We start from the raw sequence: 27,778 nt of genomic DNA, 5'->3' as shown, positions 1-27,778 counted from the left end.
CTTCTCAAACTATTTGATCTAATTATGTAATCCGATTCAATGATCTATGCTAAGCTAAGCTAAGCTAAAAGTGCTCCTGCCAGACCCAGAGATTGGTTGAATTGATTAAAAAATGGTAACACTTCACAGTTTATTTCTTGTGGAGTTGTAAAGTTAGCCTGTTTACAAAAAGTGGAGTGTTTAAATCAGTGTTTCTCAACCATGTTCCTGGAGGACCACCGGCTCTGCACATTTTCCATGTCTCCTTAACCAAACACCCCTGATTCACATCATCAGCTCATTAGCAAAGACTAAAAGACCTGTAATGGATGTGACAGATAAATGAGACTACCCAAACATGCAGTGTTGGTGGTCCTCCAGGAACATGGTTGAGAAACACAGCTTTAAATGATAGTTCAATGAGATGTTTATCAATCAGCAAAAACAACTGACTGGTCGACCTCTAGTTATGACTGTTAGTAGATCTTAAAGCCTTTCGATGTTCTAACCCCAGACTGATTCACAGTGAGCAGTAGGGTATTGACTAAACTACTAAAAATAAGCTGCCCCATGGGAAGATCTGCCACATTCCACTCTCAAATGATACTGAACTCCGAGGTTATGCTCATGAGGTTTCTGCAAGTATTGGCACATGTGACAGTGGGTGGTCCGTCCGTCCGTCTCTATGACGTGTCCTCCAGAATATAGAAGATGAGCTCCAGCTGGCAGGCGGCGAGACCCTGGTACTGAGAGTTACTCTGCACCACAGACATTAACGATTGGTTCAGACAGTCCTGGTACGGGGCTGGAAGGCGCTGGCCGTTACTGCCTGCCAAAAACTCCATCTGAAGATCAGAGAAATGGGAATAAGAAAAGGTTTGTTCTTTGGTGTGATCATAACCTTTGCTCCAATTCTAAATCTTTCATCAAACGGCATTAATGAAGCAGAACGATAATGTCACTGGGTAGAAGGTCAGGCATGTCGCACTCACATGCTTCACTCCTGACCTGCCCTTATAAAATACTCAACTATGATAATTAAAGCAACTGCAAGGGCACATGCTGGATTGAAAATACAGTGCAGAAAATGAGTACAAACGATACATTGTAGTACTAAACTAACAGTTGGAGAAGTGGAAAAGTCACCAGATACAGTGACAAGGAATTAAGTATTTTTGTTTTGAAGAAAACAAAAATGTGAACAAATTTAATCCGTGGTGTGTTTGTGTGTACAGGTTTATGTTGTTTACGAGGACATGAAATTGTATAATGAGAAGGATGTGACTTAGCTGTGCTCTATTAAGGTCGTTTTTGAGAACGTGTCTTGTGCCCTTGTGATTCAAAATGCTTGAATCCATGTTTTAAAAGAAACATTCTTAATGGGGTCTTTTGACATTCAGAATTTGCCACAGGTTTCCTTTCAGGTTTCAACAGATTTTTCAACACCACAGGGGTATTCCAGAAAGCTTGGTTAACTTGAATGAGGTTGGGACATTGGGAATGAGGCTGAAGTTGAATGAGTTGGGACATCTTAATTTGTGTTTTGAAGACGAATTAAGTACTTGAGGGTTTGGAACGACATGAGCTTTAGTAATTAATAACAGCATTTTAGTGTGAACTAACCCTTTAATTTTCCAAATCTTTCCCTAACCAACACAAGGTCTCTAGAAGAAGTACTGTTATGTGTACAGTTTTATGCTGTTTACGAGGACATGAAATTGTAAAATGAGATGGATGTGACGTAGTTGTGTTCTATAAAGGTTGTTAATGAGAACATGTCTCCTTGTGATTCAAAATGCTTGAATCCATAAAAAAAAAAAACAAATCAACATTCTTAATGGGGTGTTTTGACATTCAGAATTTGCCACAGGTTTCCTATCAGGTTTTAGGGCTAGGGTAATATGGAGCTAATAATATGCCAAAACAATCTGAATTTGAATTGTGTTCATTTGAATTATTGACAATTGTAATTTAATAAATCTGAATCTTTGTGCTGTTATAAATTGTTTTGAATTAGAATTTCTTAATTTAAGTTTGAATTTCTTAATTTGAATTCGAATTTCATAACTTGAACATTGAACATCTGAAATTTAGGGCTGGATTTTTCAAGGCTGATTTTTTTATAGGCGTATTTTCAAACTTTTTGTGTTCTGAATTCATGGAATGCAGATGTCCAGTTTGTAGAAATACAGTGTCAAATATTCAAAATGAAGAAATTCAGAACATCAGATTCAATATTCTAAAATTCAAAACCAGAAATTCAGATGGTGAAATTCAGATTCAGCAGAAAGTAGGTCAGGGGTGATCAACAGGGAAGAATCAGTGATTCCTGTCCAATCAAACCCCACATGGAAAGTTAATTGCATCATAATAAACTACCTCAAGTTATGGGCAATTTATAATTGCAGCAAACTGTTTGGAAGCATTGAAATATCCAAGAAGATGTCCAAAATCTTTACACGCATTGATCCAGAGGCTGTTTAGATGCATGTTCTGATGAGATGACAGATGTTTACAGTATGATGACTGAAATGTCCCTAAACACCCAGCAGACACAAGACGTCATCATCGTGGGAACATTGAATTTTGTTTGAAAATGAAAATCAGGTTGACGTCAATGTCCAACGTCCAACCTAAAGTGAACCAAATATCACCGTCTAATGATGTTACAGCTTGATGTTGCCTGAACGTTACCACTATGACGTCTATCAGATGTATGTGTCTGTTGTAAATATTACTTCAAGTATGAGTAAAAAGTAGTACTTTTAAAAGTACTCAAGCTTGCATGCTATTTGTGCGTGTGTGTGTGCGTGTGTGTGTGTGTGTGTGTGTGTGTGTGTGTGTGTGTGTATGTGTGTGTGAAAACGTAACATTCTGTAGTGCATTAAGTTATTGTTTAAGGCCATTTGTGTTGTCTTGCACAATTTTAAAGCTTCCACACTGTACATGGTTGCTGCATTTATAAAGCACCCGTGTCTTGAGCATGATGCCATTTTTCTACATACAATTTGAATGGAAATCACAAGACTAATCATTCTACTTTGCTAAATAAATATAAAAAATAAACAAATAAATAAAGTCATTACTGAAAGTAAATAAACTACACAAAAATGTACTTAAGTGTACTACTTAGTAAAGTACAATTCCTGAGAAAAATTACTGAATGACATTAATCTGAGTATTTGTAATTTGTTACTTAACAAACTGATAATGAGTTCACTATACTCTATATTCCAAATGACCTTCACAAACACCAGATCTCAGTCCAGCATCATGTCAAAACAGGTCAACATCTCTGAGGAATGCTCCCAACACATTGATTTTATGCCTAGCACTAGCAAGGAATACCTAATAAAGTGGCTGGTGAGTGTCTATATGACGTTAAAAAAATAGAGCCCTGTCTCACCTTCTGTCCATCCAGGATAACTCTCAGTGCCAGTTTGGTCATGCCGTCCTCCTTCAGCAAACAGAGAGACTGGCACAGTGCCAGGCAGAATGCCCGGGCAAGACGTTCTGTTAGACGGTTATGGCTGGTGTGATTATTCAGACCATTTGGATGCTGGTCTTTCAGCAAGTAGTACACCTGTCAAGTTCAAACAGAAAATATTGATTTGCATAAAGTAGTTTTTGAAAGCCTTTTTAGCCGTAGAGTTTCAATCAATTATCATTCAGATAAAGATGAAGCAAGCACTTAATTTATAGGTCTCAAACTGGATTCCTGGAGGGCCGCTGCTCTGTAGTATTGCTTCAACCCTAGTCAAACACAGCTGATGCAACTAATCAAGGTGTTCAAGACTCTTTTAAACAACTTGATTAATTGGATCAGCTGTGTTTGATTACGGTTGGAGCAAAACTGTCAGAGCTGCAGCCCTCTGGGAATTGAGTTTGAGACTCATGGCATAATCCATGACTATACATCTAAATTAGGGAACCACTGAAACATTTGTATAAAACCTTTTCAACATGTTTACTTCTTTAAAACTCTGATTTGACTCATTAAATTTAATTTTATTTGTAGTATGTAGTAGGTACATAGGGAATTAGTAAATGTCAGAACACAGAACACCCTAGTAACATCTTAGCAACCACATAAAACACCCTAGCAAAGCTTTAGCAACTACTCAGAACACCCTAGCAACCACTCAGAACATCTTAGCAACCACCTAGCTACGCCTTAACCAGACAAAACACCCTAGCAACAGCTTAGCAACCGTCTAGCAACCACTCAGAACATCCTAGCAACCATTCAGAACACCGTAGCAACCACTCAGAACCCCCTATCAACAGCCTACCAAGAAACATGCCAATGCATTGTAAGACTTGAGATACCACAAATACTTTGATTTCTTTGACAATTCAAATATGAGCTGAAACACAGAAATAATCAGCTCCACAATCCAGCAGGTGGGAATGCGGGAAAAACCAGCTCCCCACCTTCATTTACATTTGAAGCACCCCTGCAACCATTTGTTTAACCACCGTCTCTACATACTGTACTCATACAGAATGGTCATTTCAAAGTCTGAATGTTCTAAATCAACCCGAGTGACTTTATTTATTATGTTTGATATCCTTTGAAATGTCTCAGTGCGACTGGTACAATGATCTCATTTCCTCAGAAATGGACATGATCAAAACAATAGATATATAACTTCAGGTATCTTTTGAACCACTGCGAAGGCTGTGCCTTTCCTACAGGCAGAAACTCTTTCACTAAATGCAAATGACTTGTTATTCACACACCCCTGTCCTTGAGGGGATTCTTGGATTTACTACTTAAAGGAAAGTTTCTAAATGTTCGGCGTTATTCTGTTATCCAGATCAGCCCATAGTGTGGAACTTCATGTTCCATGTTATGTATATTTTGAAGTCAGGTATGCATCTTTTAATCTTGGATTTATCTTTGAGAATTTGATGTTTTGTATTGATCGTTTATGAATTGACTGAATGAATTGGCATAATACACATTTACCTGACTATTAAATTGTTATGTTTGAACATATTTTGCTTACTCTGTAATTATTCATTCCAGTAGATTAAGCTATATCCTTGTTTCTGCACTTCCTGTGTCAGGTCAGTAGACGGGACTAAAATCCAGTTGAGATGGAGCATTGGGCACACTAACTGTATTTTAGGGATCCGACTGACTCTTGATATTGATTCAAGAGTGGACTTAGGTGGAACTTCCGTCTAAGACAACAAGGAGTTGCACGACTAACCTAGATAGGGTACCCAACCCTTGTTTGAAAGTAATGTTATTCTAAATTAGGTTCATATGGGAAACCATGGGCTTGGGGAAACCAAAATTATTATAGAGTACAGTAGTCGTTACATTTATAATATAATAATATTATAATAATGGCCCTAACCTCTGATTGGAAATGATATAGAGTCTTTACTCAAGGGTGTACATCTAAGGAGGACTAATCAAAAATACTTTATGAATGAGCAAGCATGGGAGCGGCCATCTAAAAGTAGTAGTCATCTACCTCTGTTTAATATTCAAGAGTGTGACCGTGAGGGACGTCATCGGCCGGGGCGATCTCTCTAAGCGACATGAGCACCCAATGAACAAATGTGATAATTACGAGTGAAGATAAAAGGTTCAAACATTTATCTAAATTCTATAATGAAAAAACGTTTTATGATTAGAGTCAGATAAAACAAAAGATAAATATATTGATATTCTAAACCACCTCATATTCAAATTGGAGTCAGATATGAGTCAAATTTAAAGTAAATCAACATTGTGCACTGAAGAGACCAAACATGCAGTGAACCTTCATCCACCAGTGGACCACAACCTGTGTGGACCTTACAGCATACTAGAAACATGATAACCTATATGTAGTTACAACTATTTCAAACTTCTTATAAACTACTTTATTATTTTAAACTTTAAAACTACTTTAAACTTTCAGGCTAAACTTTCTCAAGACACCGTAAAGTTTGTCTACAAACTTTACTTTTCTAGTTATTATTTATAAAATAATAAAATAAAATATAATATAATGAAATACAATACAATATAATCAAATATAATATAATATAATATAATGTAATAAAATATAAAGTATTATAATATAATAAAATATGATATATTGTAATAAAATATAATGTAATATAATATAATATAGTAAAATCTAATCTAATCTAATAAAATTAAATATAATATAATATAATATAATATAATATAATATAATATAATATAATATAATATAATATAATATAATATAATATAATATAATATAATAGCAAGCAAACTAAATCCTAATACTATTTTCTATGTCATACACATCTTTATGTCACAGCATAACATATATGTATCTTTATACACAAATATATGTATGGGAATACATATTTAAGTAGAGGGTTCCTTTCGGGGTTATCATATGTTTTTTTCTTTTATTATAATTGATTGTAAAAACATTGCTGCAATGATGCTAGAGTGGATTATTTTGTTTTTCACATGCCGCTATGCAATTATTAATATTTTAAAATGTCCGCAAAATACTCTTCAATTGACGCTGATTTTAGCCATCAGGTGGAAATGTGATTATTCAGTACTAGAAAGTGCAAAACAATAATTTCAAATCTTTCATTTCTGTACATTAAATAGTAAGTTGCATGCGTTGGTTTGTGAATCTGTTTACCTCTGTCCAGCGTATGAGCTTCCCATTGGCTCTGAATTCTAAGCGCTGATGGGTCTTGATGTTGGTGAGAGACTCCATAGACTTGCCATCAATGGGGCTGACAATGCTGTGAGATGCAGAACAAAATCAGAGAAAAACAGCACAGGCTTAGATGAACACTTCACTTTTCTGAGAATAGGCTAATTTTACAACTCCCCTCAAGTTAAACAGTTCAGTTTTTACCATTTTTAAATCCATTCAGTTGATTTTCAGGTCTAGAGGGAGCTATTTTAGCTTAGCTTAGAATAAATCAATTAATTGGATTAGACCATCAGCATCTCACTCAAAAATGACTAGAGTTTTGGTAATTTTCCTATTTAAAGCTTGACTTCTGTAATAACATCGTGTATTAAGGCCAACAAAAATGAAAAGTTGCTAGTTTAGGAAAGTTTCTAGCCTTATCAGTATAGAAAATAGCAACTTTTCATTTTCCATTGGTTCTAGTACATGATGTTACAACAGAAGAGTCGAGCTTTAAATAGAAAATGTATCTAAACTTATTATTTAAGTGAAATGCTAATGGTCTAATTTAGTAGTTGTCAAACTTTTTAGCCCATGACCCCCAAAATAACAATACCAGTTACTCGCGACACCCAATATCCTCTCAAGTGGTTATATATAAACCTTGCACACAACAGTGCACACATACCAATAGGCCCAGGTCTATTCATTGTTTATTTTTTGAGAACGCAACTCGGAGACCATCCTCCATGTTCAGTTGTGGTCTGTATTTATTTTAATGCCGTAAAGGTGTCAGAAAGTTTAACCTGGTGCCATAAAATCAATGTCTGACGCTATTGCTGTGTCTTTAATATAATGCAATCACCCCTGGGGTCGCAAAAACAAAACATTTTGAAAGGCTGATGGCTTTTTAGTTGCATGTTGTTTTTTTATGTTTATTATTAACATGTTAACAATGTTACTATTAATTATTTTGTTCTCCTGTAGGTTATGAATAAATTATGGTAATTCTTATAGTTTAATAAAATGTTGATTTTTGGAAATCGCCAAGCGACCCCTCTTAGTTATCTCGCGACCCCCTGAGGGGTCCCGACCCCCACTTTGAGAACCACTGATCCAATTCAACGATTTATCCTAAGCTAAGCTAAAAGTGTTCCCAGAAGACCCAGAGATCATCTGAATGGATCCAAAAATGGTACAACTCAAAGATGCATTTGATGCTCTCAAGGAAATCTTCCATTATGACATCTCTGAAGATCCAACAGTTGCTCTGCTACAGTAGGTGTATGCCCCGAGTGCTTCAAAAGCAGATCAAAAATATAATTTATGAAGTAATTTTTGATGAAATTTGATGAAAATTATCCTATGCATTAATAGACTAATCATTGCATTAATAGTTTAATTCTGTTTTTAACTAATTACACAAACTTATACTGATGTACTTATCTTCATATTACTTTGCTCCGTAACAGCTGTGGCTTTGTGTGACTGATAACCGAGAAGTTAACTCCTCGGTACTTGTTATCACCAAAATGTTACAACTCTACTTTGAGTGTGTGCTCGTTTACAGGAACAATTACAGACGGGAGGAGCACAGGTTCACTCTCTTGTGGGCTGTTATGTGTATGCATAGCTTTTTCTGTGCAGATTAACTCTTCTGCCTAATAACTTTTGATTGAACTGATCTGGATTGAGGATCTATCTTAGGCCTAATCCCAATTCTACCCCTTAGCCCTTCCCCTTACCCCTTACCTTACGTACACGCCAAGGGGTAGGGGTGTCCCAATTTTCTTTAGCTTAAAGGTGTAGGGCTAAGGGGAAGAGGTGAATAGCCCCCCTTTTTTAAAGATTTTTCAGGACCACACTTGAAAAGTGAAAAGAAAATTTCCCAGATTACACCGGCCACAACGACAGTATTGCTAAACCCGGAAGTAAGGAGATTCACAAATTAGTATGTTTTGTCATTATTATGAATTTTTACGACAAACAAACACATGTTTTAATATATTCATAACCGCATTCATGTTTAACCGTCATGCTTGCGCAAAAAAAAATAAAAATAATAAAAATAAAAAAACGCTACATTTCGCGATCTATAATCCCTATTAATACCTCCTGTACAGCAGTCCCACAACATTCAGACACTCCAATACCCTTTCAATAATGTCTAGTGGCTAGGAATGAGCTTTTTACAGTGTCTGCTGTAATGTTAATGTTGTTTTTGGTGTGTTTACATTGATGAATATGGCCACCGTGTAAATACACAGTACAGTTACGATCATATTGCCACATTATATTGTTATTATAACAGAATATATGCCTTCAGTGATTTCCTGAAGATAAATACTAATAAATAACACAACTGGAATAACTACAGCAGTCGCGTTCGTCTGATCTCACATGAAGCACAAGATTGCGAGGACATATGATGACGTGTGCAGGTGGTGTAGTGCTGTCCCAATTCTTAGGGGTAAATTTTGAAGCCCTTCCCCTTAACCCTCTGTTGTAAGGGCCAAGGGGAAGGGGTAGGGGTACAAAAATAAAATTGGGATTGGGCCTTACTGAAGTGCCCCCGGGCAAGGCTGAAGAGAGACGGTAATAAATATGGGAGGGGGAAGAGGAAGTGTGTGTGTGCTCAGCTGACACAGACCGCCTGTTTTGCTGTTCTCTGACACCCAGAGCTCTGTAATTACATTGATTGAATATTAATAACATATGAATTGCAACTTCAAGAAACAAATTTCCTAATTAGATATACAGTATTGTTATATATAAGTGACCTATGACAAGGGCACTCATTTAAACATCTTTTTGTCCCTTTTTATTATTTTTTCTTCCTGGTTTGTCTTTTTTTTCTTCCCTCTTTTTTATTTTCTACATGTAAAATATCAAGCTAGCTGTAAATTGATGAACTAACTTGTAAAAAAAACTCTAGAGGAGTTGTAAAATTAGTCGTGTTCCTTCAAACTTGATTCTGCTTGGGTGAGCACACTAACTGAATGTACGTTTGTTTCTAACCCTTTATTAAAGCGCGGCTCTTCATCCTGCCACTGAATGTGCACATATTCCTGTCTCTCTGCTGGGTGGAGTTTTCCACAGGTCACTGTGAAGTCTTTCATGTCCCGCAGGCATCGACGTAACTCAGCCATGGTCTCCATGGTGATCTGCACCATCAAACCATCTGTAATGAGGAACAGATACATGGAATTTTAGCACATGCACACATTCTATCACATGTTAGAAACACACAAGTTGTGTCCCAAAGATACACTAGCCACATACTATAGTGTTTTGAACCAAATATTCTAGTTAAGTGATTTATACTGTATATATCATGGGTGGCCAACCCTGCTCCTGGAGAGCCACCTTCCTGCAGATTTCAGTTGCAACCTATAATCAAACACACCTGCCTGTAATTATCCCATGGTGTTCAGGTATTAATTAATTGGATCAGGTGTGTTTGATATGGGTTGCAACTGAAATCTGCAGGAAGGTGGCTCTCCAGGAACAGGGTTGGCCACCCCTGGTATATTATTATAGTGTTTTCAACATACGGCAGCATACTGTAGTATTGTCAACTAAAAACTGAATAAATACTGTAGTATACTTGAAATTTGAATTATAGTAAATTGTGGAGTATTTGAGAATAATATAACCTATACTTGTAGAAATTATTAGTACAGTTGTAGGCTCATTATATTATTACTATAATGGTTATATTACCACAATAGGATTACCACAACAGATTAATTCAAGTAATTTAGTATTTACTATAAATTACTATAGTATTTTTAACTATGAAGTTAATGTATTTTCCATAAACTCAACTGTCTAGTGTATACTGTATACAACACAAGTGCATACTTCAACACAAGTGCACAACTATTTAATCCTTGGCTAATTAAGTGGTATTTGAAGTGTATTATTTGAATGAACACACCACAGCATGATCTAAATTAAAGAACAATTTGTAAATACTCTACTATTTTTTCCCAGAAATAATGTAATATATTATTGAACTGGTGAGCAATTCCAGCTTCAGTGTTGAGCCAACTGACAAAAGTGATTCTCTGCATTAACTTGTATTCTTTCCCATTTTATTTTGTGGACTTTTTGGAGGACTGAATGACATCATAAAGATACATTATTCTAGAAATGACAGATCTGGAACAAATTGAGTTCTCTTGCTATGACTGAAAGTGTCCTCAATTTGGTCTTCATCTGCTCAACCTGCTGTCAGAGGCTTTCATTTACTTTAGAACGGCTCCGCATCTTGCAAAGTTTGTGAAAACTGGAAGGCTTGGTGAATTAAGGGTTCTAAGGTAAAGGGAATTACCACCAGGTTTAGATGACCAAAAATCACTTCAGGAGGATTCTGAAGGTGTTCGATTATTGAGTTGTTTTAAAAAAAAATTTTATTTAAGTTGTATATACTATTCTTCAGAAAATATGTAAATTATCAGCTCTTTTACTCCTGCTAGGGTTAAAACGACTTCAAAGAAATTGACTTCTTAGAAATTATGTTGCTCTCTAATTTTTATATGCACTGTTTTTATATAAAAATAGAATATAATAGTGCACAACCCAGCTAAAAACACAAACATACACTGATAAAGTTTGTTTTTGATACTGGTTTAGGCTGGTTCTTGGTGGTCACCAGCTGAAGAACCAGCTTAAACCAGCTAACCAGCATCAAAGCTTACATTCCCAGCATTTGCTAGCTTTATTTATTTTTATTTTTTGTGAAGTACACAAACTGGGTGGCATCTGTGGACATTAACATTCAATTTCTGTGACATGAATCAATGGAAATGCTCAGATAACAAATGTTTAACCTTCCACAATGCTGGACTTGGCCAAGTACCCTGAAGAAGGTTTGAGTGCTCCACTGAACACGAAAAAACATGAGCCGGTGACTGAAAGATGAACAGAAACAAAGATTCAGATGGAGTGAGAGAATTCCTGTCAACAATGAATCAAACAAACTTTGTGTGAGAGCCAGACAGCGCCCTCAAGTGGTCATTCAAGTAAAAAACAAACAAAACATACAGTTGAAGTCAGAATTTTTAGCTACCCTGAATTATTAGCACCCCTGTTTATTTTTTCCCTCAATTTCTGTTTAACGGAGAGAAGATTTCTTCAGCACATTTATAAACATAATAGCTTTAATAACTCATCTCTAATAACTGATTTCTTTTATCTTTGCCATGATGACAGTAAATAATATTTGACTAGATATTTTTCAAGACACTTCTATACAGCTTAAAGTGACATTTAAAGGCTTAACTAGGTTAATTAGGTTAACTAGGCGGGTTAGAGTAGTTAGGCAAGTTATTGTATAACAATGGTTTGTTCTGTAGACTATCAATATATATATATATATATATATATATATATATATATATATATATAGCTTAATGGGGCTAATAAGTTTGACCTTAAAATGGTCAAAACTGCTTTTATTCTACTAAAAAAAAAAAAAATAATAATAAGACGTTCTCCAGAAGAAAAAAACATTAACATACTGTGAAAATGACCTTGCTCTGTTAAACATAATTTGGGAAATATATAAAAAAGAAAAGAAAAAATGAGCCCCTCTGTTTATTTTTTCCCTCAATTTCTGTTTAACGGAGAGATTTTTTCCAACACATTTCTAAATATAATAGCTTATAATAACTCATCACTAATTATCTTTGTCATGATGACAGTAAACAGTATTTCATTAGATATTTATCAAGACACTAGTATTCAGCTTAATAGGCAATTTAAATACTTAACTAGGATAACAAGGTTAACTGGGCAGGTAAGGGTAATTGGGCAAATCATTGTATAATGATGGTTTGTTCTGTACACAATCGGGGAAAAATATCTTAAAGGGACTAATAATTTTGACCTTAAAATGGCTTTTAAAAAATTAGAAACTGCTTTTACTCTAGCCTAAATAAAACAAATAACATTTTTCCTAGAAGAAAAAATGTTATCGGACCAACTGTTAAAAATTTTCATGCTTTGTTAAACATGCTTTGTTGAAAAAAAAAATCAAAGGGGGGCTAATAATTCTGACTTCAACAGTATTTATAGCACACTATGAGCAGAGAAGGCTGTAAAATGGCTCTTTTTTTCTTCAACCCTTTTGATGACAATTTAATTAAATTTGATTGAGTTTGTTTTTTAAACATTTAGTTTTTGGAATCTTTATTTGGACTTTCTGACCCCAAATCAGTTAACTTTTGAAACTTTCCAATTGTGATTAAACTGTGGCCACTTAAACTATCCTATTTCCATTTCCCTATTCTCAACAACCTTTTATGTCAATTCACAGCTCTATTCTTTGGTTTTTCTCACTGTATTGAATAACTGAGTGAGTTTGAGTAAATAACTGGTTGAGTTTTTTCTTCATATCCCTGAAACAGGTGGTCATGGTTGAACAATTTCTGATGCTCATCACTGTGTGTATTAAAACAAGTAAAATATCAATAAGAATATACTTCAAGACATTATTTCTTACATGAATTCACAGGGGTATAATTGTGGATGTATACACTACCTGACAAAAGTCTTGTCGCCAATCCAAGTTTTTAGGAACAACAAATAATAACTTGAATTCTAGTTGATCATTTGCTATCAGACGTGGCTTATATGAAAGGTAAAGGCCTCTAGATTACATTTATTTTACATAAATAAAATATGATCTTGCCTTGATTTTTATTTATTTAATTAGGACAGTAAGGTCTGACTTTGCTTAGACAAATGTCTTGTCACTAAACAGAAATAATGAACAATATAGAATATAAAGTCATGGTGCAGTGGAAAAAGAATTAATATTGTGTTTGACTCCCATGAGCTTGGTAAAGATTCTGTTCCATGATTATTTTCTATGTTTTTCTAGTTGTATGTTATAGATAACATCTTTAATTCAGCGATTAAATGTTGGAGTTGAGGATTTTACCAGAATTAGCCTCCTGGCTAGGAGAGAACAAAAAGCAATAGAAACAGATTTGCTTAGGTAGACATTAGTTTTCGACAAAATGTGCTGTGTTTGCAATGGTTTGTTCTTAATGACAGGAGATTTTTAGTTAATATTTTCATGCAAAAAAAAAACAATAATGACAAAATGTCCACAGCTTTCTTTGCTCATATCCATCAAGGGTGCTAAAAAAAGTGGAGGACATTGTACAATCTGTCATTAGCTTTCATATGTTCGTTCTCACCTCTACGTGGCTGGCTGTGAATGCTGATGGCCTGGGTCTGGTACTGTCCATCTGCCGTCTGCACGCAAATGAGATGAGAGTCGGCCTGCTCATTAAAGCAGGCGCCCAGAGCCAGCACTCTCTCATTAGACTTATTCAGAGCCTTCAGCAGCTAAAACACCAGCAGATAAACATCCAAGAGCCTCGTTAGCTTGAGAAATGAAGGAATGACTCTTTACAGTACCTCAGGTCTGCTAATCTGTTGAACTTCACTGTAATGATAATTCTTCTGATATTCCAGGCGCGCTCAACAAAAATATCATGCTTTTACAGTCTACTTTGATACCATGATCTCGAAAAAAATTATGGATTTATTCATCCACCATTATTTTTAATTGTGACAACACTTGTGGGGTTTTTTGTTTCAATTGTGGGTTGCACTTTCTGTTTGAAGAACTACTATTTAAATGTACTGAAATAAATCACTTTAAATAAGTTGCACTACAAATAATCCATTAATATATTGAAAATTGAATGAGAGGTCCATTTTGGCTTTGTGTTTTATTTTCATCTGTTCATCTGAAAATAACTTTACGCTTAGCATTTTGGCATGACATTAATATCACGAGCCTATCTGTATCTCTTTTTGAGTTTTGTTTCTCCAGATTATTTTCACTTTGTATTCTCTAAAGCACAGTAATATTCAATATACACCCATAATATTTCTGCAGAAAGACTCATCTTGAGCTCATGCGGTTATTCATGGTCTGCTGAAAGTAATTTGCTAATAATTTTAGCAAGTAGCCTTTTTAATATTTGATGGATGAACCGTGAGGAGATTATAATGCTATGCATAGTAAAAAGATGGATATGTTAGTGTAATGTTGTGGTACCTCTGGATGATGTGTTTTAGGTATTCTTATACAGGTACTTCTTGCCTCTAAATCAACCACAAGCCCAGGAACTGTCGGCAATGTGTAACGGTAAAAACGGAAATCCTACAAGAGTCAATATAGAATGGAAATCAATTAAAAAGAACTAAACAGGAAACAGTGCAACAGGATAGAGTAAATGAAATGAGTCTTACCACTAAGAGTCTCATTATACTGTTGTTAACAGGTCCAAATAGAGGTTCTCTGAAGCGCACACTGAACAGGGGACAGGGGTAGACTACAGGACAGAAAAAAAACTCAATCGGTGTGGTTCAAGGGGTAAAGGTTAGTCATTCAAATAAAACAAATAGACATTGATATAAGAGTTATATGATGATTCAAATGATTTAAGATAGGCAAACAGTCCTGGAGGGTCAGTGTCTTGGAGAGTTTAGCTCCAACCCTAATCAAACACACCTGCCTGTTGCTGTCTCGTGATCTTGAAGACACTGATTAGCATGTTCAGGTGTGTTTAATTAGCTTTGGAGCAAAACTCTGCAGGACACCGGCCCCTTCAAGACCAAGTTTGCCCATCCCTGTTAAAGATCATTGAGATTAAGGTTTTTAATATTGCAAGGTTTGGCATTGGCATGATGTTTTTGAAGGATGTAACCTTTGTGTAATTTCTTGAGCTCCTCACTAATTTTGGCCACTTGTATTCAAGATTGTGTGCCTTCAGACATGACCCAAACCTCAAGACCATAGGTGAGAGTAGGAATGCAGATTGAATCAATCATTGATTGAACTCAACTCCTTTACCACAACAGACTGGTACATTGACCACATTGCTGCTACACCAATGAGATGTGTCAAACCCATGTTCCTTCCTTCACTCTTGAGCAAATCCCAATACTTGAAATCAACTTGATTTCAAATACTTGAAATCCTTCACCTGGTACAAGGACTCTCCTCCAACCTGGAAATAGTCTCAGACTTGAGGTGCAGGTTTTTAAACCTGCCATTTTATATTCGACAACAAACTGTTCCTGTGGGTGCTGAAGCTACAGGTTGAATGAAGCCAACAGGACATCATCATCCCCAATCCAGATCCCAGAAATTCTGTCCATAAAGATAATGAACAGAACCGGTGACAAAAGCCAGCTCTGAAAGACTTCCAACATACACGACGAACAAGTCTGACTTATTACCGGCAATGCAAACCAATATCCTGCTCTGGTCATACAGCCCTTAACAGAGTGCTCCAAACCCCTATACTCCTAGGAGCCTTCCATGGTCTACCTAAACTCTTCTGCGACTGATCAAGCCGCAACATTCTTGGCCTGTCAGTACTGATCATCTGCTTCAGAAGTCCTACATACCAACCAGATCTGGTAGGACTCCTACTTCAGGTTGACATCTTCCCTTACTTCCGATATCCAGCAAGGGGTTTTTGGGTTACAGCTACAGCCCCTTTAGCCGTTTCTACATTGGAGTCAAAGAACAAGGACCACTCAGTCTCATGTCTCCAGCTTTCCTCAGGATCTAATCCTAAAGTTCTTCCAAAGGTGAGAGCTGAAAATCTCTAAATTATGGTTCAGCCAGACATTCCCAGCAGACCCTCATAATATATTTGGGCCTAAAGGATCAGTCCAGGTTCCTCTGCAAGTGGATCCAAGTCACAGATGGTGATCAGTTGACAGGTCCGCCTTTCTCTTTACCCAAGTGTCAAAGACAAACAGTCGGAAATCAGATGAAACTACCGCAAATGTAATGATGTTCAATATGTACATACTGTGACTAGTGCAGAAATCCAACAACAGAAAACCACTGAAAGTGTGATCAGATCAGCTCACATTGCATCAGATTAGAGCAGATTGCCAATCATGCCAATCCCAATCATGTCTCTCCAGTAATCACTGTTGTTGCCCACATGGGCATTGAAGTCCCCATAGTAGAATGATAGAGTCTCCAATTGGAGCACCTTCCAACAGTCCTCCCAAGAAGAACAGGTACTCTGCACTGCTGTTTGGCCCGTAAGCACAAACTAGAGAGCCCGATCCCCAACCCAAAGGCACAGGTGCCGAGAGAAGATAAATAAACATTTTTATTTAACATTTTGAGGAAATATCATCAGTACATCACAGAATAAAACAAAATTATGTTTTTATTCAAGGAAACTGGGAATTTTTAATTAGGACCAGCATTGTTTCCATAGCCAAAAATGCAGTAGCTCCTTTTTAAAAATCACTCCAATGCCAAACTTTTGAACAGTACTGAATATGAATCGTAATTTCTTACATCTATACTCAGCTCCTAGACGCAGCATGAGTCTCAGGGGAAAGGCTTTGGCCCATGGAACCTCTGCACGGAGCATGAGCAACCCGAACAGGAATGGTGGTGCAGGTAATGGCAAGCCCTCCAGAGACTGGAATGTCGGGCGCACGTAAACAAATCCAGCATGCTCATTATTACCCAGAAAGCCTCGGGACACCAAAGAGTGACTGAGGTGATTCAGAAGCTTCCCTGCTACTTGGAGAAACAGCAAGATTAAGAATTTTTTCAAGCCTTTGCAGATGTTTGGTCTAATGTTGAACATCTGAATCAAGTGTCACCTGTTTGGGCGTCCCAGTAGATCTGAATGAAATGATTGAAAATATCCGTCGGGAATCTCTTCTCCTCCGGCAAACACTGCAGTAGAATGACCACCTCAGGCTGTCCAACAGCATGCATGCCCTTCGACATTACACACCAGCACCGTCGGTTCACATCTACAGGAACGCAAAAACGCCACAGTAATCTACATGAACACACCAGCATATTGTTTTTAGAAGTACATTACATGCACACACATTCGAAAAAAACAACAACAATGTGACGATATGGATTTGGTGGCGATGATTTCAAAACTGGAATCAAGTTTCATTGCCGGCTCTTTTGCAGCATCTGAAGACACTAACTTGTTCACTAGTTCCTTATGTAGTACATAGTTCTTGAGTGCACTTTATCAGCATGATAAAATGAGCCGAGGCCACAGTTGTTTTTCCACAGAAAAAAATATATTACATACAATTTGGATGCGATGTGTAAGGAACTACATCTACACACAGGAGTTTGACAAAAACCTGACAAATGTCTTGAAATACAACTTCAGAATGCGTCTTTAGATGTGGTAACCAAAGTAGAAGCAGAAGATTTTTTACTTCAGTCCATTTAATTATTTAAAAACAAGTGCATTACACCTCCAGTGTGCATTATCATCTAATAATATAACAGACTAATTGTTCATTACCTAATGTGTCAGGATCCAGCCCTGTCACTCCTGTCAGTGTTTAATTTCTCATTGATTGTTTTGTGTGTCTCTTTTTTGTTGGCCATGTGTTCCCCTTGTCCCCTTGTTTTCCTATGCCTCACCCTCTTGTATAGGCTTTGTCTAATTATGTTAACCTGTTCCCTGTGCTCTCTACTCTTTTACTTTTTTATTGTACTCATTTCCCCCTTATCGGTTTGTCACACTATCTATTTGTGTGCTTGTCTAGCTAGTCTTGTTAGTCCTTAATAGAAAAGTTTTATATAGTCTAGTATTATTAATCTAGTTCAAGTCTTTTTGTCCTTTAGCTTGAGTTCATTTACGCTTTTGATTTTGTCTCTATTTTTTTATTTATTTTAATTTTCATTTCTGTTTGTAGTTCAAGACTTAATATTTCAAGACGTAGGGCTCTATTTTGATGATCCATGCACAAAGTGCAAAGCGCAGGGCGCAAACGCATTAAGGGCGTGTCAGAATCCACTTTTGGTTTTTTTAAGGATGGAAAAATCCACTCTGCGCCGTGGCGCATGGCCTTACAGGGTTGAGCTTATTCTCTTAATGAGTTATAGGTGTGTTTTGAGAATAAAACAATCAGAGTCTCATCTCCCATTCCCTTTAAGAGTCAGTTGCACCGCACCATAGCACATCTGCTATTTACATGGTGACTTTGTAAGTGGAAAAACTGAACACTAAACTAGAGAGAAAACAGTTAAACAGAGCATCTACATCTCTTTGAAATAAAACTGATACATCTATAACACCCTGACGTTTCCTAAATATCTGTGTATTTCTTTCTAACATTGTCATTTTTTGATTTAAAAAACAGAAAAGAACTGAGTATATCTATCTTTAATAACTATATAGGTCAAAATGACTGCATGCCTGTCTGCTTCTTTTCGCTGTGACTTTAAATATGCATGCTTTATTTGCCTAGCAACTTCTTGCTAACGTAAACATTCTGATAGCAAAACCATAAATTTACTTCAGATATATATCAAAACAGCATATTCTGTGCCGCGAAATAGCTCTTGTTTGAAAATGAAAGCGAGGCCAAGACCTTTGTGGGTGTTCTACTGTCTTAACTACATATGATTGTATTACCCAAAAAATTATATTTCTTGGGTAATGGTGTCTTAAAATATGATGACAGACATTCAAAGCTTAATTTTAATATCTCAAAAGAAGCTTTGAATTTAAATATGACCTGAGAATATGACATTTTATTTGAGAACGGTCAGAATGACAGTATGGTAATTCTAATAGTTATAGAATTCTAGTTCCACTGTTAATATACCCTATTCTCGTGTCTGTGTTAACACAGAATAAAGTGAGTGAATCGATGCCTAATCTGGCCCATTACAGACGCTCTCTCATTGGCTGCAGCTCGTCACTACATCTAACCACAAGTGAGTTGAGTCGGCCAACAGCTCTGGAATATTCAGCATGCTAGATATTGGATCTGTCTGCGAGGTGTCGGCGATGCATCAGCGAGCCTCTTTGATGCGTTGGTCAGAAGTTCACACATAAACACTGCCGAGCACCCGCAGATTTTTCCCTGATCACAGCCCGATCTATCGGCGAGCTCAATAACTTCCAAATCTTGCTCAAAGCGGGCCTAAAATATCATAGTACTAGGCTTTACTTGTTTTATTTTATTTATCGAGCTGTTTAATATTTCTTATTTTACTTTGTTCTGGTTTAATTTTACTTACTCTTCTTTTAGATTCTGTTGTCTCCCCAGCTTTCTAGTTTTGTTATGTTGCTTGTGTCACTTGCCTCCTGAGTCTCGGCTGGTTTTGGATCCCACTGACTTCCATCTGTTTGCCACCCCTTCCCCAGACCTGAGGTTCTGCTAGCTACTCACTGACTGCTTGGCCTAAAGTTTTGAATTTCTCCTTTCCTGACCAGCCTGTTCCACCCCCATAAGACCCTTCCCTCTGTATCATGCCTCGCCAGCCTGTTCTTTTGCCGTCACCCTGCACTATTCCGTGAACTGTCCTTCTGCATTGCCTTGTTTCCCATCCTGTAAATAAACCCGGTGTTTTTTTTCTGACTATTCTGCGTTTGGTTCCTCCTTGCCAACCCTGACAAATGCATAGGCAGTTCCAATCAATTTTTAATACAGTTTACAGTACTCTCAAACATTAGTAGTAACCATAGTAACTTAATGACCATAGCTAGGGGCTTTTATGAGCATTGTGTAATGTGAGCACTGTGTAATGTATTAAATGTGCTATAATAGCTGTAGTCTATAATTCTTAAGCCTGGTTTGATGTGAAGTAAATGGAGTGAAAGAGTTGACTTCTAAAAACCCATATTGACTGACTAAACTGACTTCAATCACAATATATTATATACCATTCCAGTTCACACTGGTTCCACATGCCAAAAAAACCATACATTCATGAACTGTGGAGATTAGGAACATACAGCTGACGATCTTCACCACAGCCAGAAGGTTTGCATTAAGCACAAACACTAAAGGCTCAGCAAGACCTCTCTCCAACTCCTCTAAGAGTGACGACTCTGTTCTCTTCTCCTCCAGAGTATAATCTGAATATAAACACACAAGAAATGGTCTTTAATACCTCGTAATTATGTACAAAATACAAATCAAATACTTTAGATACTTTAGACGTGCATAAACGGGTGCCAGTTAAAGGGTTAAAAACCACCATAAAATCAAAATGCTATAGAAATGTATTTTGCTGTGAATTAGAATTTGCTTTTAAATCTAATTTAAAGGTGCCCTATAAAGAAAATCTAGGTATATATAAAGGCATGATAGAATAATAAGAGATCAATATATGCAAATGGACATATTATGAGCCTTCGAGACCATTGTTTACCCGTTATCATGTAAAATCAATATGTAAAAATCCAAAGGACAATGGACCAATTAAAGGACAAAACAAACTGTGACAAGCCTCATGGGCCATGCATTTGCATTTATGACTACTTTAGGTCATTCATCCAGACCTGATGTCATCAAGAGAACCTAGACTCATGTAGCTTTTACATCATTAAAATTCATGCCTCAGGCTGTGTTTGATAAGCAACAAAGTTTTCCAGTGAGAAAATAATGGTAGTTTCCCTCCATTAGTTATTTTAAAGCCTATATTTAACTTACTAAGTTCAAATAACTTACAACTGCAGATAGTTTACTATGTGTAACTTGGGCATCGAATGCGCAAGACGTGTTTCAGAACGCAAAATGCAAAATTTACAGATTATACATCTATTTGGCTCCACTCCAAAGAGGTATAAGATTTGTTTTATTGTATCTAAGGTATGTTTTGTTGTGTCTTTTGTAAATTTACCATGTTTATTGTGAAATTTGAAGCGTATGTTTAACACGTGTAGACTGCTGTATTGTGTCAAATCACTCAGCTCATATGTCATCTGTTCATGCAGATGATATTAAGTCCTGGCTGTATTTACTTTGATATTATAGAGGAATTACCAACCTACGTTACACATGACATCACATGGGTCTCTGGTTGCAAAAAGAGTCTGGTTGCAATGGCAAACATGTCGTGTTGTGCGGTAGGATGCCAAATTTCAAAAATAGAAAACGTAACTTTTACTGTACACCACACTGCTTTTAATGCCAACCGCAGTCGTCTTTGGCTAAAAGGGAGCTGAATGAAGTGACGACCTAATTAGAAATGCTGGACTCTGCAATTCGACTCTGCAATTCGTCTGTTAATTCGTCTATAGCTTAAAAATATACAGCAATACATCTCTATCACTTTCTTTTGTCAAGTTTATTTATAATTAGCCTTCATCCACATCTTGTGAGCAAAATAGGTTAACGTTATTCTGATTGGATTAACAGTATATATGTCCATGTTCAGTGTACATCATGCTCTGTGTGTGTGCATGTGTGTGTGAGAGCTGCAGGTCAGAGTGGAGTGCGTTATTATTTACAACTCAATCCATATATGGTCAATTATGGACCTTCTGATTCTATTTTATGCAGTAATAAATGAGCTTACAAAATCGTTTCTAGAGATTTTCTTAAACTTACCGAAGCCATAAACCTACTATGTAGATATCAGAGAACAACTTATTAAACCAATGCAATATATGGCACCTTTAATACAATTGTGGGAAAACATTTATACCTCCTTTGACCCCTGTTGATGTCAGAATAGGTGGAAGGTCCTTTGGTGGAGTGGGCTTCGTGTTGCTACTAAGACCACTGACTTCATCTGCTGCTCTAAGGTCAGACACATCCTACAGAAAAACAAAAACAAAGGTCATTGTGCTTTAAGTAATAAAGGTTGTTTTTTTTTCCTAAAGGTAACTTAAATATTAGAGGAAAATTTTAATTGAACTGACATCCTCTCAATAAGGTCTTTATAAGGGTCTTAAATGGTTTGTTTAATGTTAAACCATAGTAAATAATAATAATAATAATAATAATAATAATAATAATAATAATAATAATAAAATTAAATTTAAAAGCTTCACTAAAGAGTTAACTTATTAATTAACAAATGTTCCCATAATCTACTTCATCAAGATTAAGCGGAAATTAAAATAAAATGTATTATAAATTCTATCAGAGGGTTCATCATACGAGTGTGTATAAAGTCTTTACAAACTTTACAAGAAGGCTCAATTAAAAACAAGTATGACAAAATGAAATAAATATCTTCTATATTCTAAAATGCACAAAATTAATTAAACAAAAAAAGTTCTGGACAGTGTAAATATAAAAGTGTTACTGTTTTTAAGTTACGTTGCAAAGATTAACGAGAAAATGAAATATAGAAAGCAGAAAGTTTTCACGTCATACCGCCTGAGCGAGTCCAGCGCTCTGTGTGTGGGACACACTCCTGTGTATAGGTGAACTGTTGGCACTTCTACTTTCAGATTGAGGAAGGACATTATCTGCAAACCAAACCTTCTTTTGGTCCTTTCGAAGTGTGCCTAAAGATTTATTATAATTAATAATATAATTGAACAGTAACACACAATAGTGATTGTAACACACAATACTAAATAAATAATTAGTTATTACACAATGTTTAATAAATAAACAACACATAAGTACATACATAGGAGGATCAACTACCAAATTTAAGATTAAAAATTGTTGAATCACATCATTGCAACTGCATAATTAATGTGTATAAACAGTACATACACAAGGGAAAAACACAATCATTAGTCTTTTTTTCCAAAATATAGAGAGCTTAAAAATCTTTCAATAATTATTCACCCTCATGTCGATCCAAACCCAGAGTCATTCAATCATCTTCAGAACACAAGTTAAGATTTGGGTAGTTAACAAATATTCAGTAACAAAAAGTGTATATATACAAAAATACTTTTTTTTACTGTTTTACACGTCCTATGTCGATTTATCTTCATTGTTGAACACTTACGTTCATACAGTGGCTTTTATGAAATCATGAATAACATTTTTATTTCTCCATGACTTATTGGACATTCTCAATATAAAGGTGTCACACCAAAGAACAATAAATATTAACAAAAAAGTCAGAGTTAAAAACCTAAAGTGCAAGCCATGGGTTTCACAGGGTGCTTCAGTCACATATTGTAATTTTAATGTGGTCCTTTCACGATTTTTATTTGTAAGAGTTTTAATTTATTGAACTATATTTGGGACAGTCACACTATAACAGCGTGTCCTGACTACATACGACACGGCTCTGCGACATGCTATAAATCCTGTTTTATCCATGTTAAAAGGTGTTTTTGTCCCAAACATCTGAGACGGCGATGCATTAAATGTCTATTTTAGAAACTCTATTTCAATGACATTGCAGCAGACAGCATACACTACTATGACAAAGAACACTTCAGGTACAGATGATGTGCATTATTTAGAGTTAAATGCTCCCAATGTGAGTTTTGACATTTATTGCCATAGTACTGAAAGCAGCAACACATGGGAAAGCTAGGTTGCTGCCGGAAGTGGTATAAGTGAGACCACCAGGGGGCACCCAACCTGCGGTTTGTGGGCCCTAATGCCCCAGTATAGTGACGGGGACTCTAAACCGATGTCCTGACTCTTAGTGGAAATTAAAACTCCCAGGATGTCCTTCGAAAAAGAGTAGGGGTTTAACCCCAGCATCCTGGCCATATCTGCCCACAGCCCTCTGTCAATCATGGCCAACTAACCCTCCCCATATCATAATTGGCTTCATCACTCTGTCTCCTCTCCACCAATCAGCTGGTGTGTGGTTGAGGTCTGGTGCAAAATGGCTGCCGTCACATCATCCAGGTGGATGCTGCACGCTGGTGGTGGATGAGGAGATTCCCCCCTATGTGTAAAGCGCTTTGAGTGTCCAGAAAAGCACTATATGTAAGGATTTATTATTATTACTATTAATATTATGGTTCACCATATTTTGAAAATAAAATAACTAGCAGATGTTTGAAAATTAAAGTCACAACTGAGATTCAGTGAAAACCAACAACATCAGTCACTCAGTTGCCTATTATGTTAAGGAAGTTTAATAGGTATTAACTAGATTAAAAACCTTTACCATTTCATTAGGAGAGCAGTGGCTGGTATTTAAAAGTTTGTTGCGTCTGTTTTTGCTTGTCATTGTGTTATTAGGATATTTGCCTAAAAATGTATACAAAATGTAATAACAGCAGCTTTTATAACAAGAGGTCCGTCGAAGACAAATAAATGTTTAACCATTTACTGCATTTTAAAAGATTTCAATAGTAATTCTATTCATTTTTAAATGAAAATGCAACGTCATGTCAATAACCCATATTTTAGATTTATTTTAGGTCACTTGTCCCACATGGACAGCAACTGTCCAGACACACTCAAAAACCAGAAAGCTACCAAAACAGACCGAATGCCTTCAGGGCTTAAATCGAATAATTATGACTGCCGTTTAACAATGTAATGTGTATTTATATAGCGCATTAATTGTGTATGGCCATACTTCACAATCATAGGGGGGGTCTCTTCACACCACCACCAGTGTGCAGCATGCACTTGGATGATGCGACGGCAGCCACAGGACAACAGCGCCAGTGCACTCATTACACACTAACTATAGGTGGAGTGGAGAGACTGTCATAGAGCCAATTCAGTAGATGGGGAAGATTGGAATGCCATGATCGTAAGAGCCGATGGAGGGAATTTGACCAGGACACCGGGGTCACACCCCTACTCTTTTATGAGACGTGCAATAAATGACAGTAATAAATAAAATAACAATAATTAGCAATAAAAAATAACAACCGTTTCTTCTCTTCAGTGTCAGTATAGGGCGCGCTTTCACAAGCATGTGAGCCCAAAAAGTATTCTTGTCGTTTGATAATATTCCAATTGAATCACTGAAGGCATATTATCTGGGTTTTGATTTGAATTTTTCTGGACTTTTAACAAGTTTGTGGAGGATGAGGGAGGTCTTGGATTTCATCTAAAATTTGTTTTCTGAAGATGAACAAAGGTCTCAGGGGTTTAGAACAACATGAAGGTGAGTAATTTATATATAACTCACCCAATATTGTACCCAAAATAGGATGAAAATCAATCCATCATTTTTTTTAAAGTGTATGTGAATACAGCACAACACTCACGATTAATCAAAGTTGAATGACAGGTGACACAAACGCGACCCTCTTTCCCACCCAGATGAGTGAGTTTGTATCTCAGATCACAGCACACCACACAAAAAACCTACAAAAAACATTTCATACTTTAAAAAACAACAACTGTGGTTTCAAAAAATGAAATAAAACACAAGCACACGCATTTCTCACCTTCCCACATGCTCTGCAGTGATGACGTCTTTTAGTGAAGGAGAATTTGGATCCACATTTCATGCATGCTGGTGCCTGGGAATCAGGGACCCATTGAGGGGCCGTAGTGCCCAGGGAACTGCAGCGCTGCACTGGCAAAGCACCAAGAGACCCCTTCCTCCCAGAATCAATGTTCTTGGGGCCAGACACTAGAGACGCCTCCATCCCATCACTCGTCTTCTGGTCCTGGCATGACTCCAGCATGGCATCTGAGGGCTCTGTGGTGCCTGATTGGTGGGTGTCCTCCACAGGGGACGATGGAGGTCCCAGCACGGCCTCCACCTGCTCCTGCTCATTCTCTGCTCTCTCCTTCTCTTCAATAACAGAGTCTTCTTTCAGGCCAGGCCTCAGCTTGCGCTCGTCCAGCAGAGATTCGCTGGAGTCCTTGAGGGTGGAGTAGCCGAAACGCCTCTCGCCCCACACTGACAGAGTGGCGGTTACCGCTTGCCTCATTGCCTCAGTGGAGAGAGCTCAATGCCAGAGGATTACTGATCATATTTTAGCCCAGCCTAAGCTTTGTTTTACCTTCAGACCATCACAACATGGCCCACGCAAAGCCCTGCCAAAAGATGAGTCAGATATTAATTCCCAGCAGCCCGGTAGATTTGTCAGGACTGTTTGGCTGTGTTTGTTTTAACCCAAAATGGCCTACTGTATCACATTTCCTGCACACAATTATAAGTTATAAAAATGAAAAGATTCTGCATAGAAAACCACTGTATTTTCAGCTGAATGTTCTGCACTGTAAAACCCAAAAAGTTAAGGTAACTCAAACCATTTGAGGAAACCAATTGTAAGAAACCATTTAAGTTTAAAAACAAATCCTAATAAGTACTGTGAACTTAATCAATTTGAGTAAATGAAGCTATTTGAGCACAGTAAAACCCAATAAATAAAGAGAACTCAAACCAGTTGAGTACCCAGTAAGTTAAGGCAATTCAAACAGTTTGAGGAAATTGAATGCAACAAACCATCTGAGTTAAAAAAAAAAAAAAATCTATATGAATACTGTGAACTTACTTCATTTAAGTTGAAGTAATGAGGTATTTAATTAACTCATTATCTTCAAAACTGAGATCAAAACTCTTTTTAAATGAGTGGATTTAACTTTCAGTAAATTTTGAGTTAACTACCCTCATTTCATGTGATAAATTTGACTGTTAGGTTTTACAGTGTGTCGTTTAACTGACAGTTTAGCGAGAGTTTAATATAGTTCTACAATATTGTGGTATATTTCTGTTGATAGTTAATGAATGTAAATACGTCATCGTTCATCACTGAATCAGATTATGGTTTATCTTTCTTCTTAGCCTTTTAAATATCCACAGTGACAAAAATCTTCTGGTTAAGGGATGTAGAATACGGTCATGCAGAATAAGGCATTCGTATGGGTTTGTAGGTGCTAATAAACAGTCAATATTCAAGGCAAGTCAAATTGATCCAAATCCACATTTTTAAACAATATTTAGATCGTACTGTGCCCCTCGCTGCTGGAATCAGGGTTCATACACATTTTTACTACAAAAATTCCAAAACTTTTCCAGGACTTTCAAGTCAATTATCATGATCTAATGTTTCATGTAATGTCTACGTGCATGTGGTAAATCATAGGAAACACAATGAAAGTTGAAATTTATTACAGCATATGAGAAAACACAAAACAATCTCTTTAGTTTCAATTTATTTTTATATCTATGTAAAATAGATGATGCTTACACAGCACTAATTGTGTGAGAAAGTAAAAACATCTAACGCCCATTCTAGTATTCCAGCAAACTATTTTTAGATGATGTTAATAGTTTGTTAAACTAGTAATAGTAGATAAAAACACTTCTATTGTAAAGCCACAATCACACTGCACTTTTCTTTCCATAGACTTCCATTCATAGGCATGGGAATGTGGCAGACCAAAAACACAAACACGCGCGACAAGTTTCGCATTTCACTGCATTCGAAAGTTCAAGCTTGGTG

At 36.6% G+C, this 27,778-nt stretch overlaps 1 protein-coding gene and 1 long non-coding RNA gene across 2 annotated transcripts in view; one reads left to right on the top strand and one right to left on the bottom strand.

Moving 5' to 3' along the window:
• Window positions 1-105: 105 nt before the first annotated feature.
• Window positions 106-27,778, bottom strand: part of zfyve9b (zinc finger, FYVE domain containing 9b) — a 29,614-nt gene continuing 1,941 nt past the window's right edge. Inside the window, exons 2-16 of the mRNA XM_087273467.1 lie at window positions 25,769-26,366; window positions 25,586-25,685; window positions 22,806-22,939; window positions 22,129-22,240; window positions 20,432-20,554; window positions 17,307-17,462; window positions 16,993-17,220; window positions 14,910-14,992; window positions 14,716-14,820; window positions 13,844-13,994; window positions 11,468-11,548; window positions 9,651-9,813; window positions 6,633-6,738; window positions 3,386-3,562; window positions 106-824 (exon numbers count right to left, since the gene is read on the bottom strand). Coding sequence (XP_087129593.1) covers window positions 663-824; window positions 3,386-3,562; window positions 6,633-6,738; window positions 9,651-9,813; window positions 11,468-11,548; window positions 13,844-13,994; window positions 14,716-14,820; window positions 14,910-14,992; window positions 16,993-17,220; window positions 17,307-17,462; window positions 20,432-20,554; window positions 22,129-22,240; window positions 22,806-22,939; window positions 25,586-25,685; window positions 25,769-26,260 — 2,373 coding nt within the window. The 5' untranslated portion in view covers window positions 26,261-26,366 and the 3' untranslated portion in view covers window positions 106-662. The remainder of the gene's footprint in view (window positions 825-3,385; window positions 3,563-6,632; window positions 6,739-9,650; window positions 9,814-11,467; window positions 11,549-13,843; window positions 13,995-14,715; window positions 14,821-14,909; window positions 14,993-16,992; window positions 17,221-17,306; window positions 17,463-20,431; window positions 20,555-22,128; window positions 22,241-22,805; window positions 22,940-25,585; window positions 25,686-25,768; window positions 26,367-27,778) is intronic.
• On the top strand, window positions 711-20,055 carry LOC141376564 (uncharacterized). Its single transcript, XR_015502430.1, has 3 exons — window positions 711-855; window positions 14,942-15,039; window positions 17,005-20,055. It is a non-coding gene; the product is annotated as an uncharacterized LOC141376564 (long non-coding RNA).

This window comes from Danio rerio, chromosome 11, assembly GCF_052040795.2.
Source record: "Danio rerio strain M-AB ecotype USA chromosome 11, GRCz13ab, whole genome shotgun sequence".
NCBI classification, from domain to species: Eukaryota; Metazoa; Chordata; class Actinopteri; order Cypriniformes; family Danionidae; genus Danio; species Danio rerio.
The sequence above is the reverse complement of the archived record's forward strand: the minus strand, read 5'-3'. Positions and strand labels throughout refer to the sequence as shown.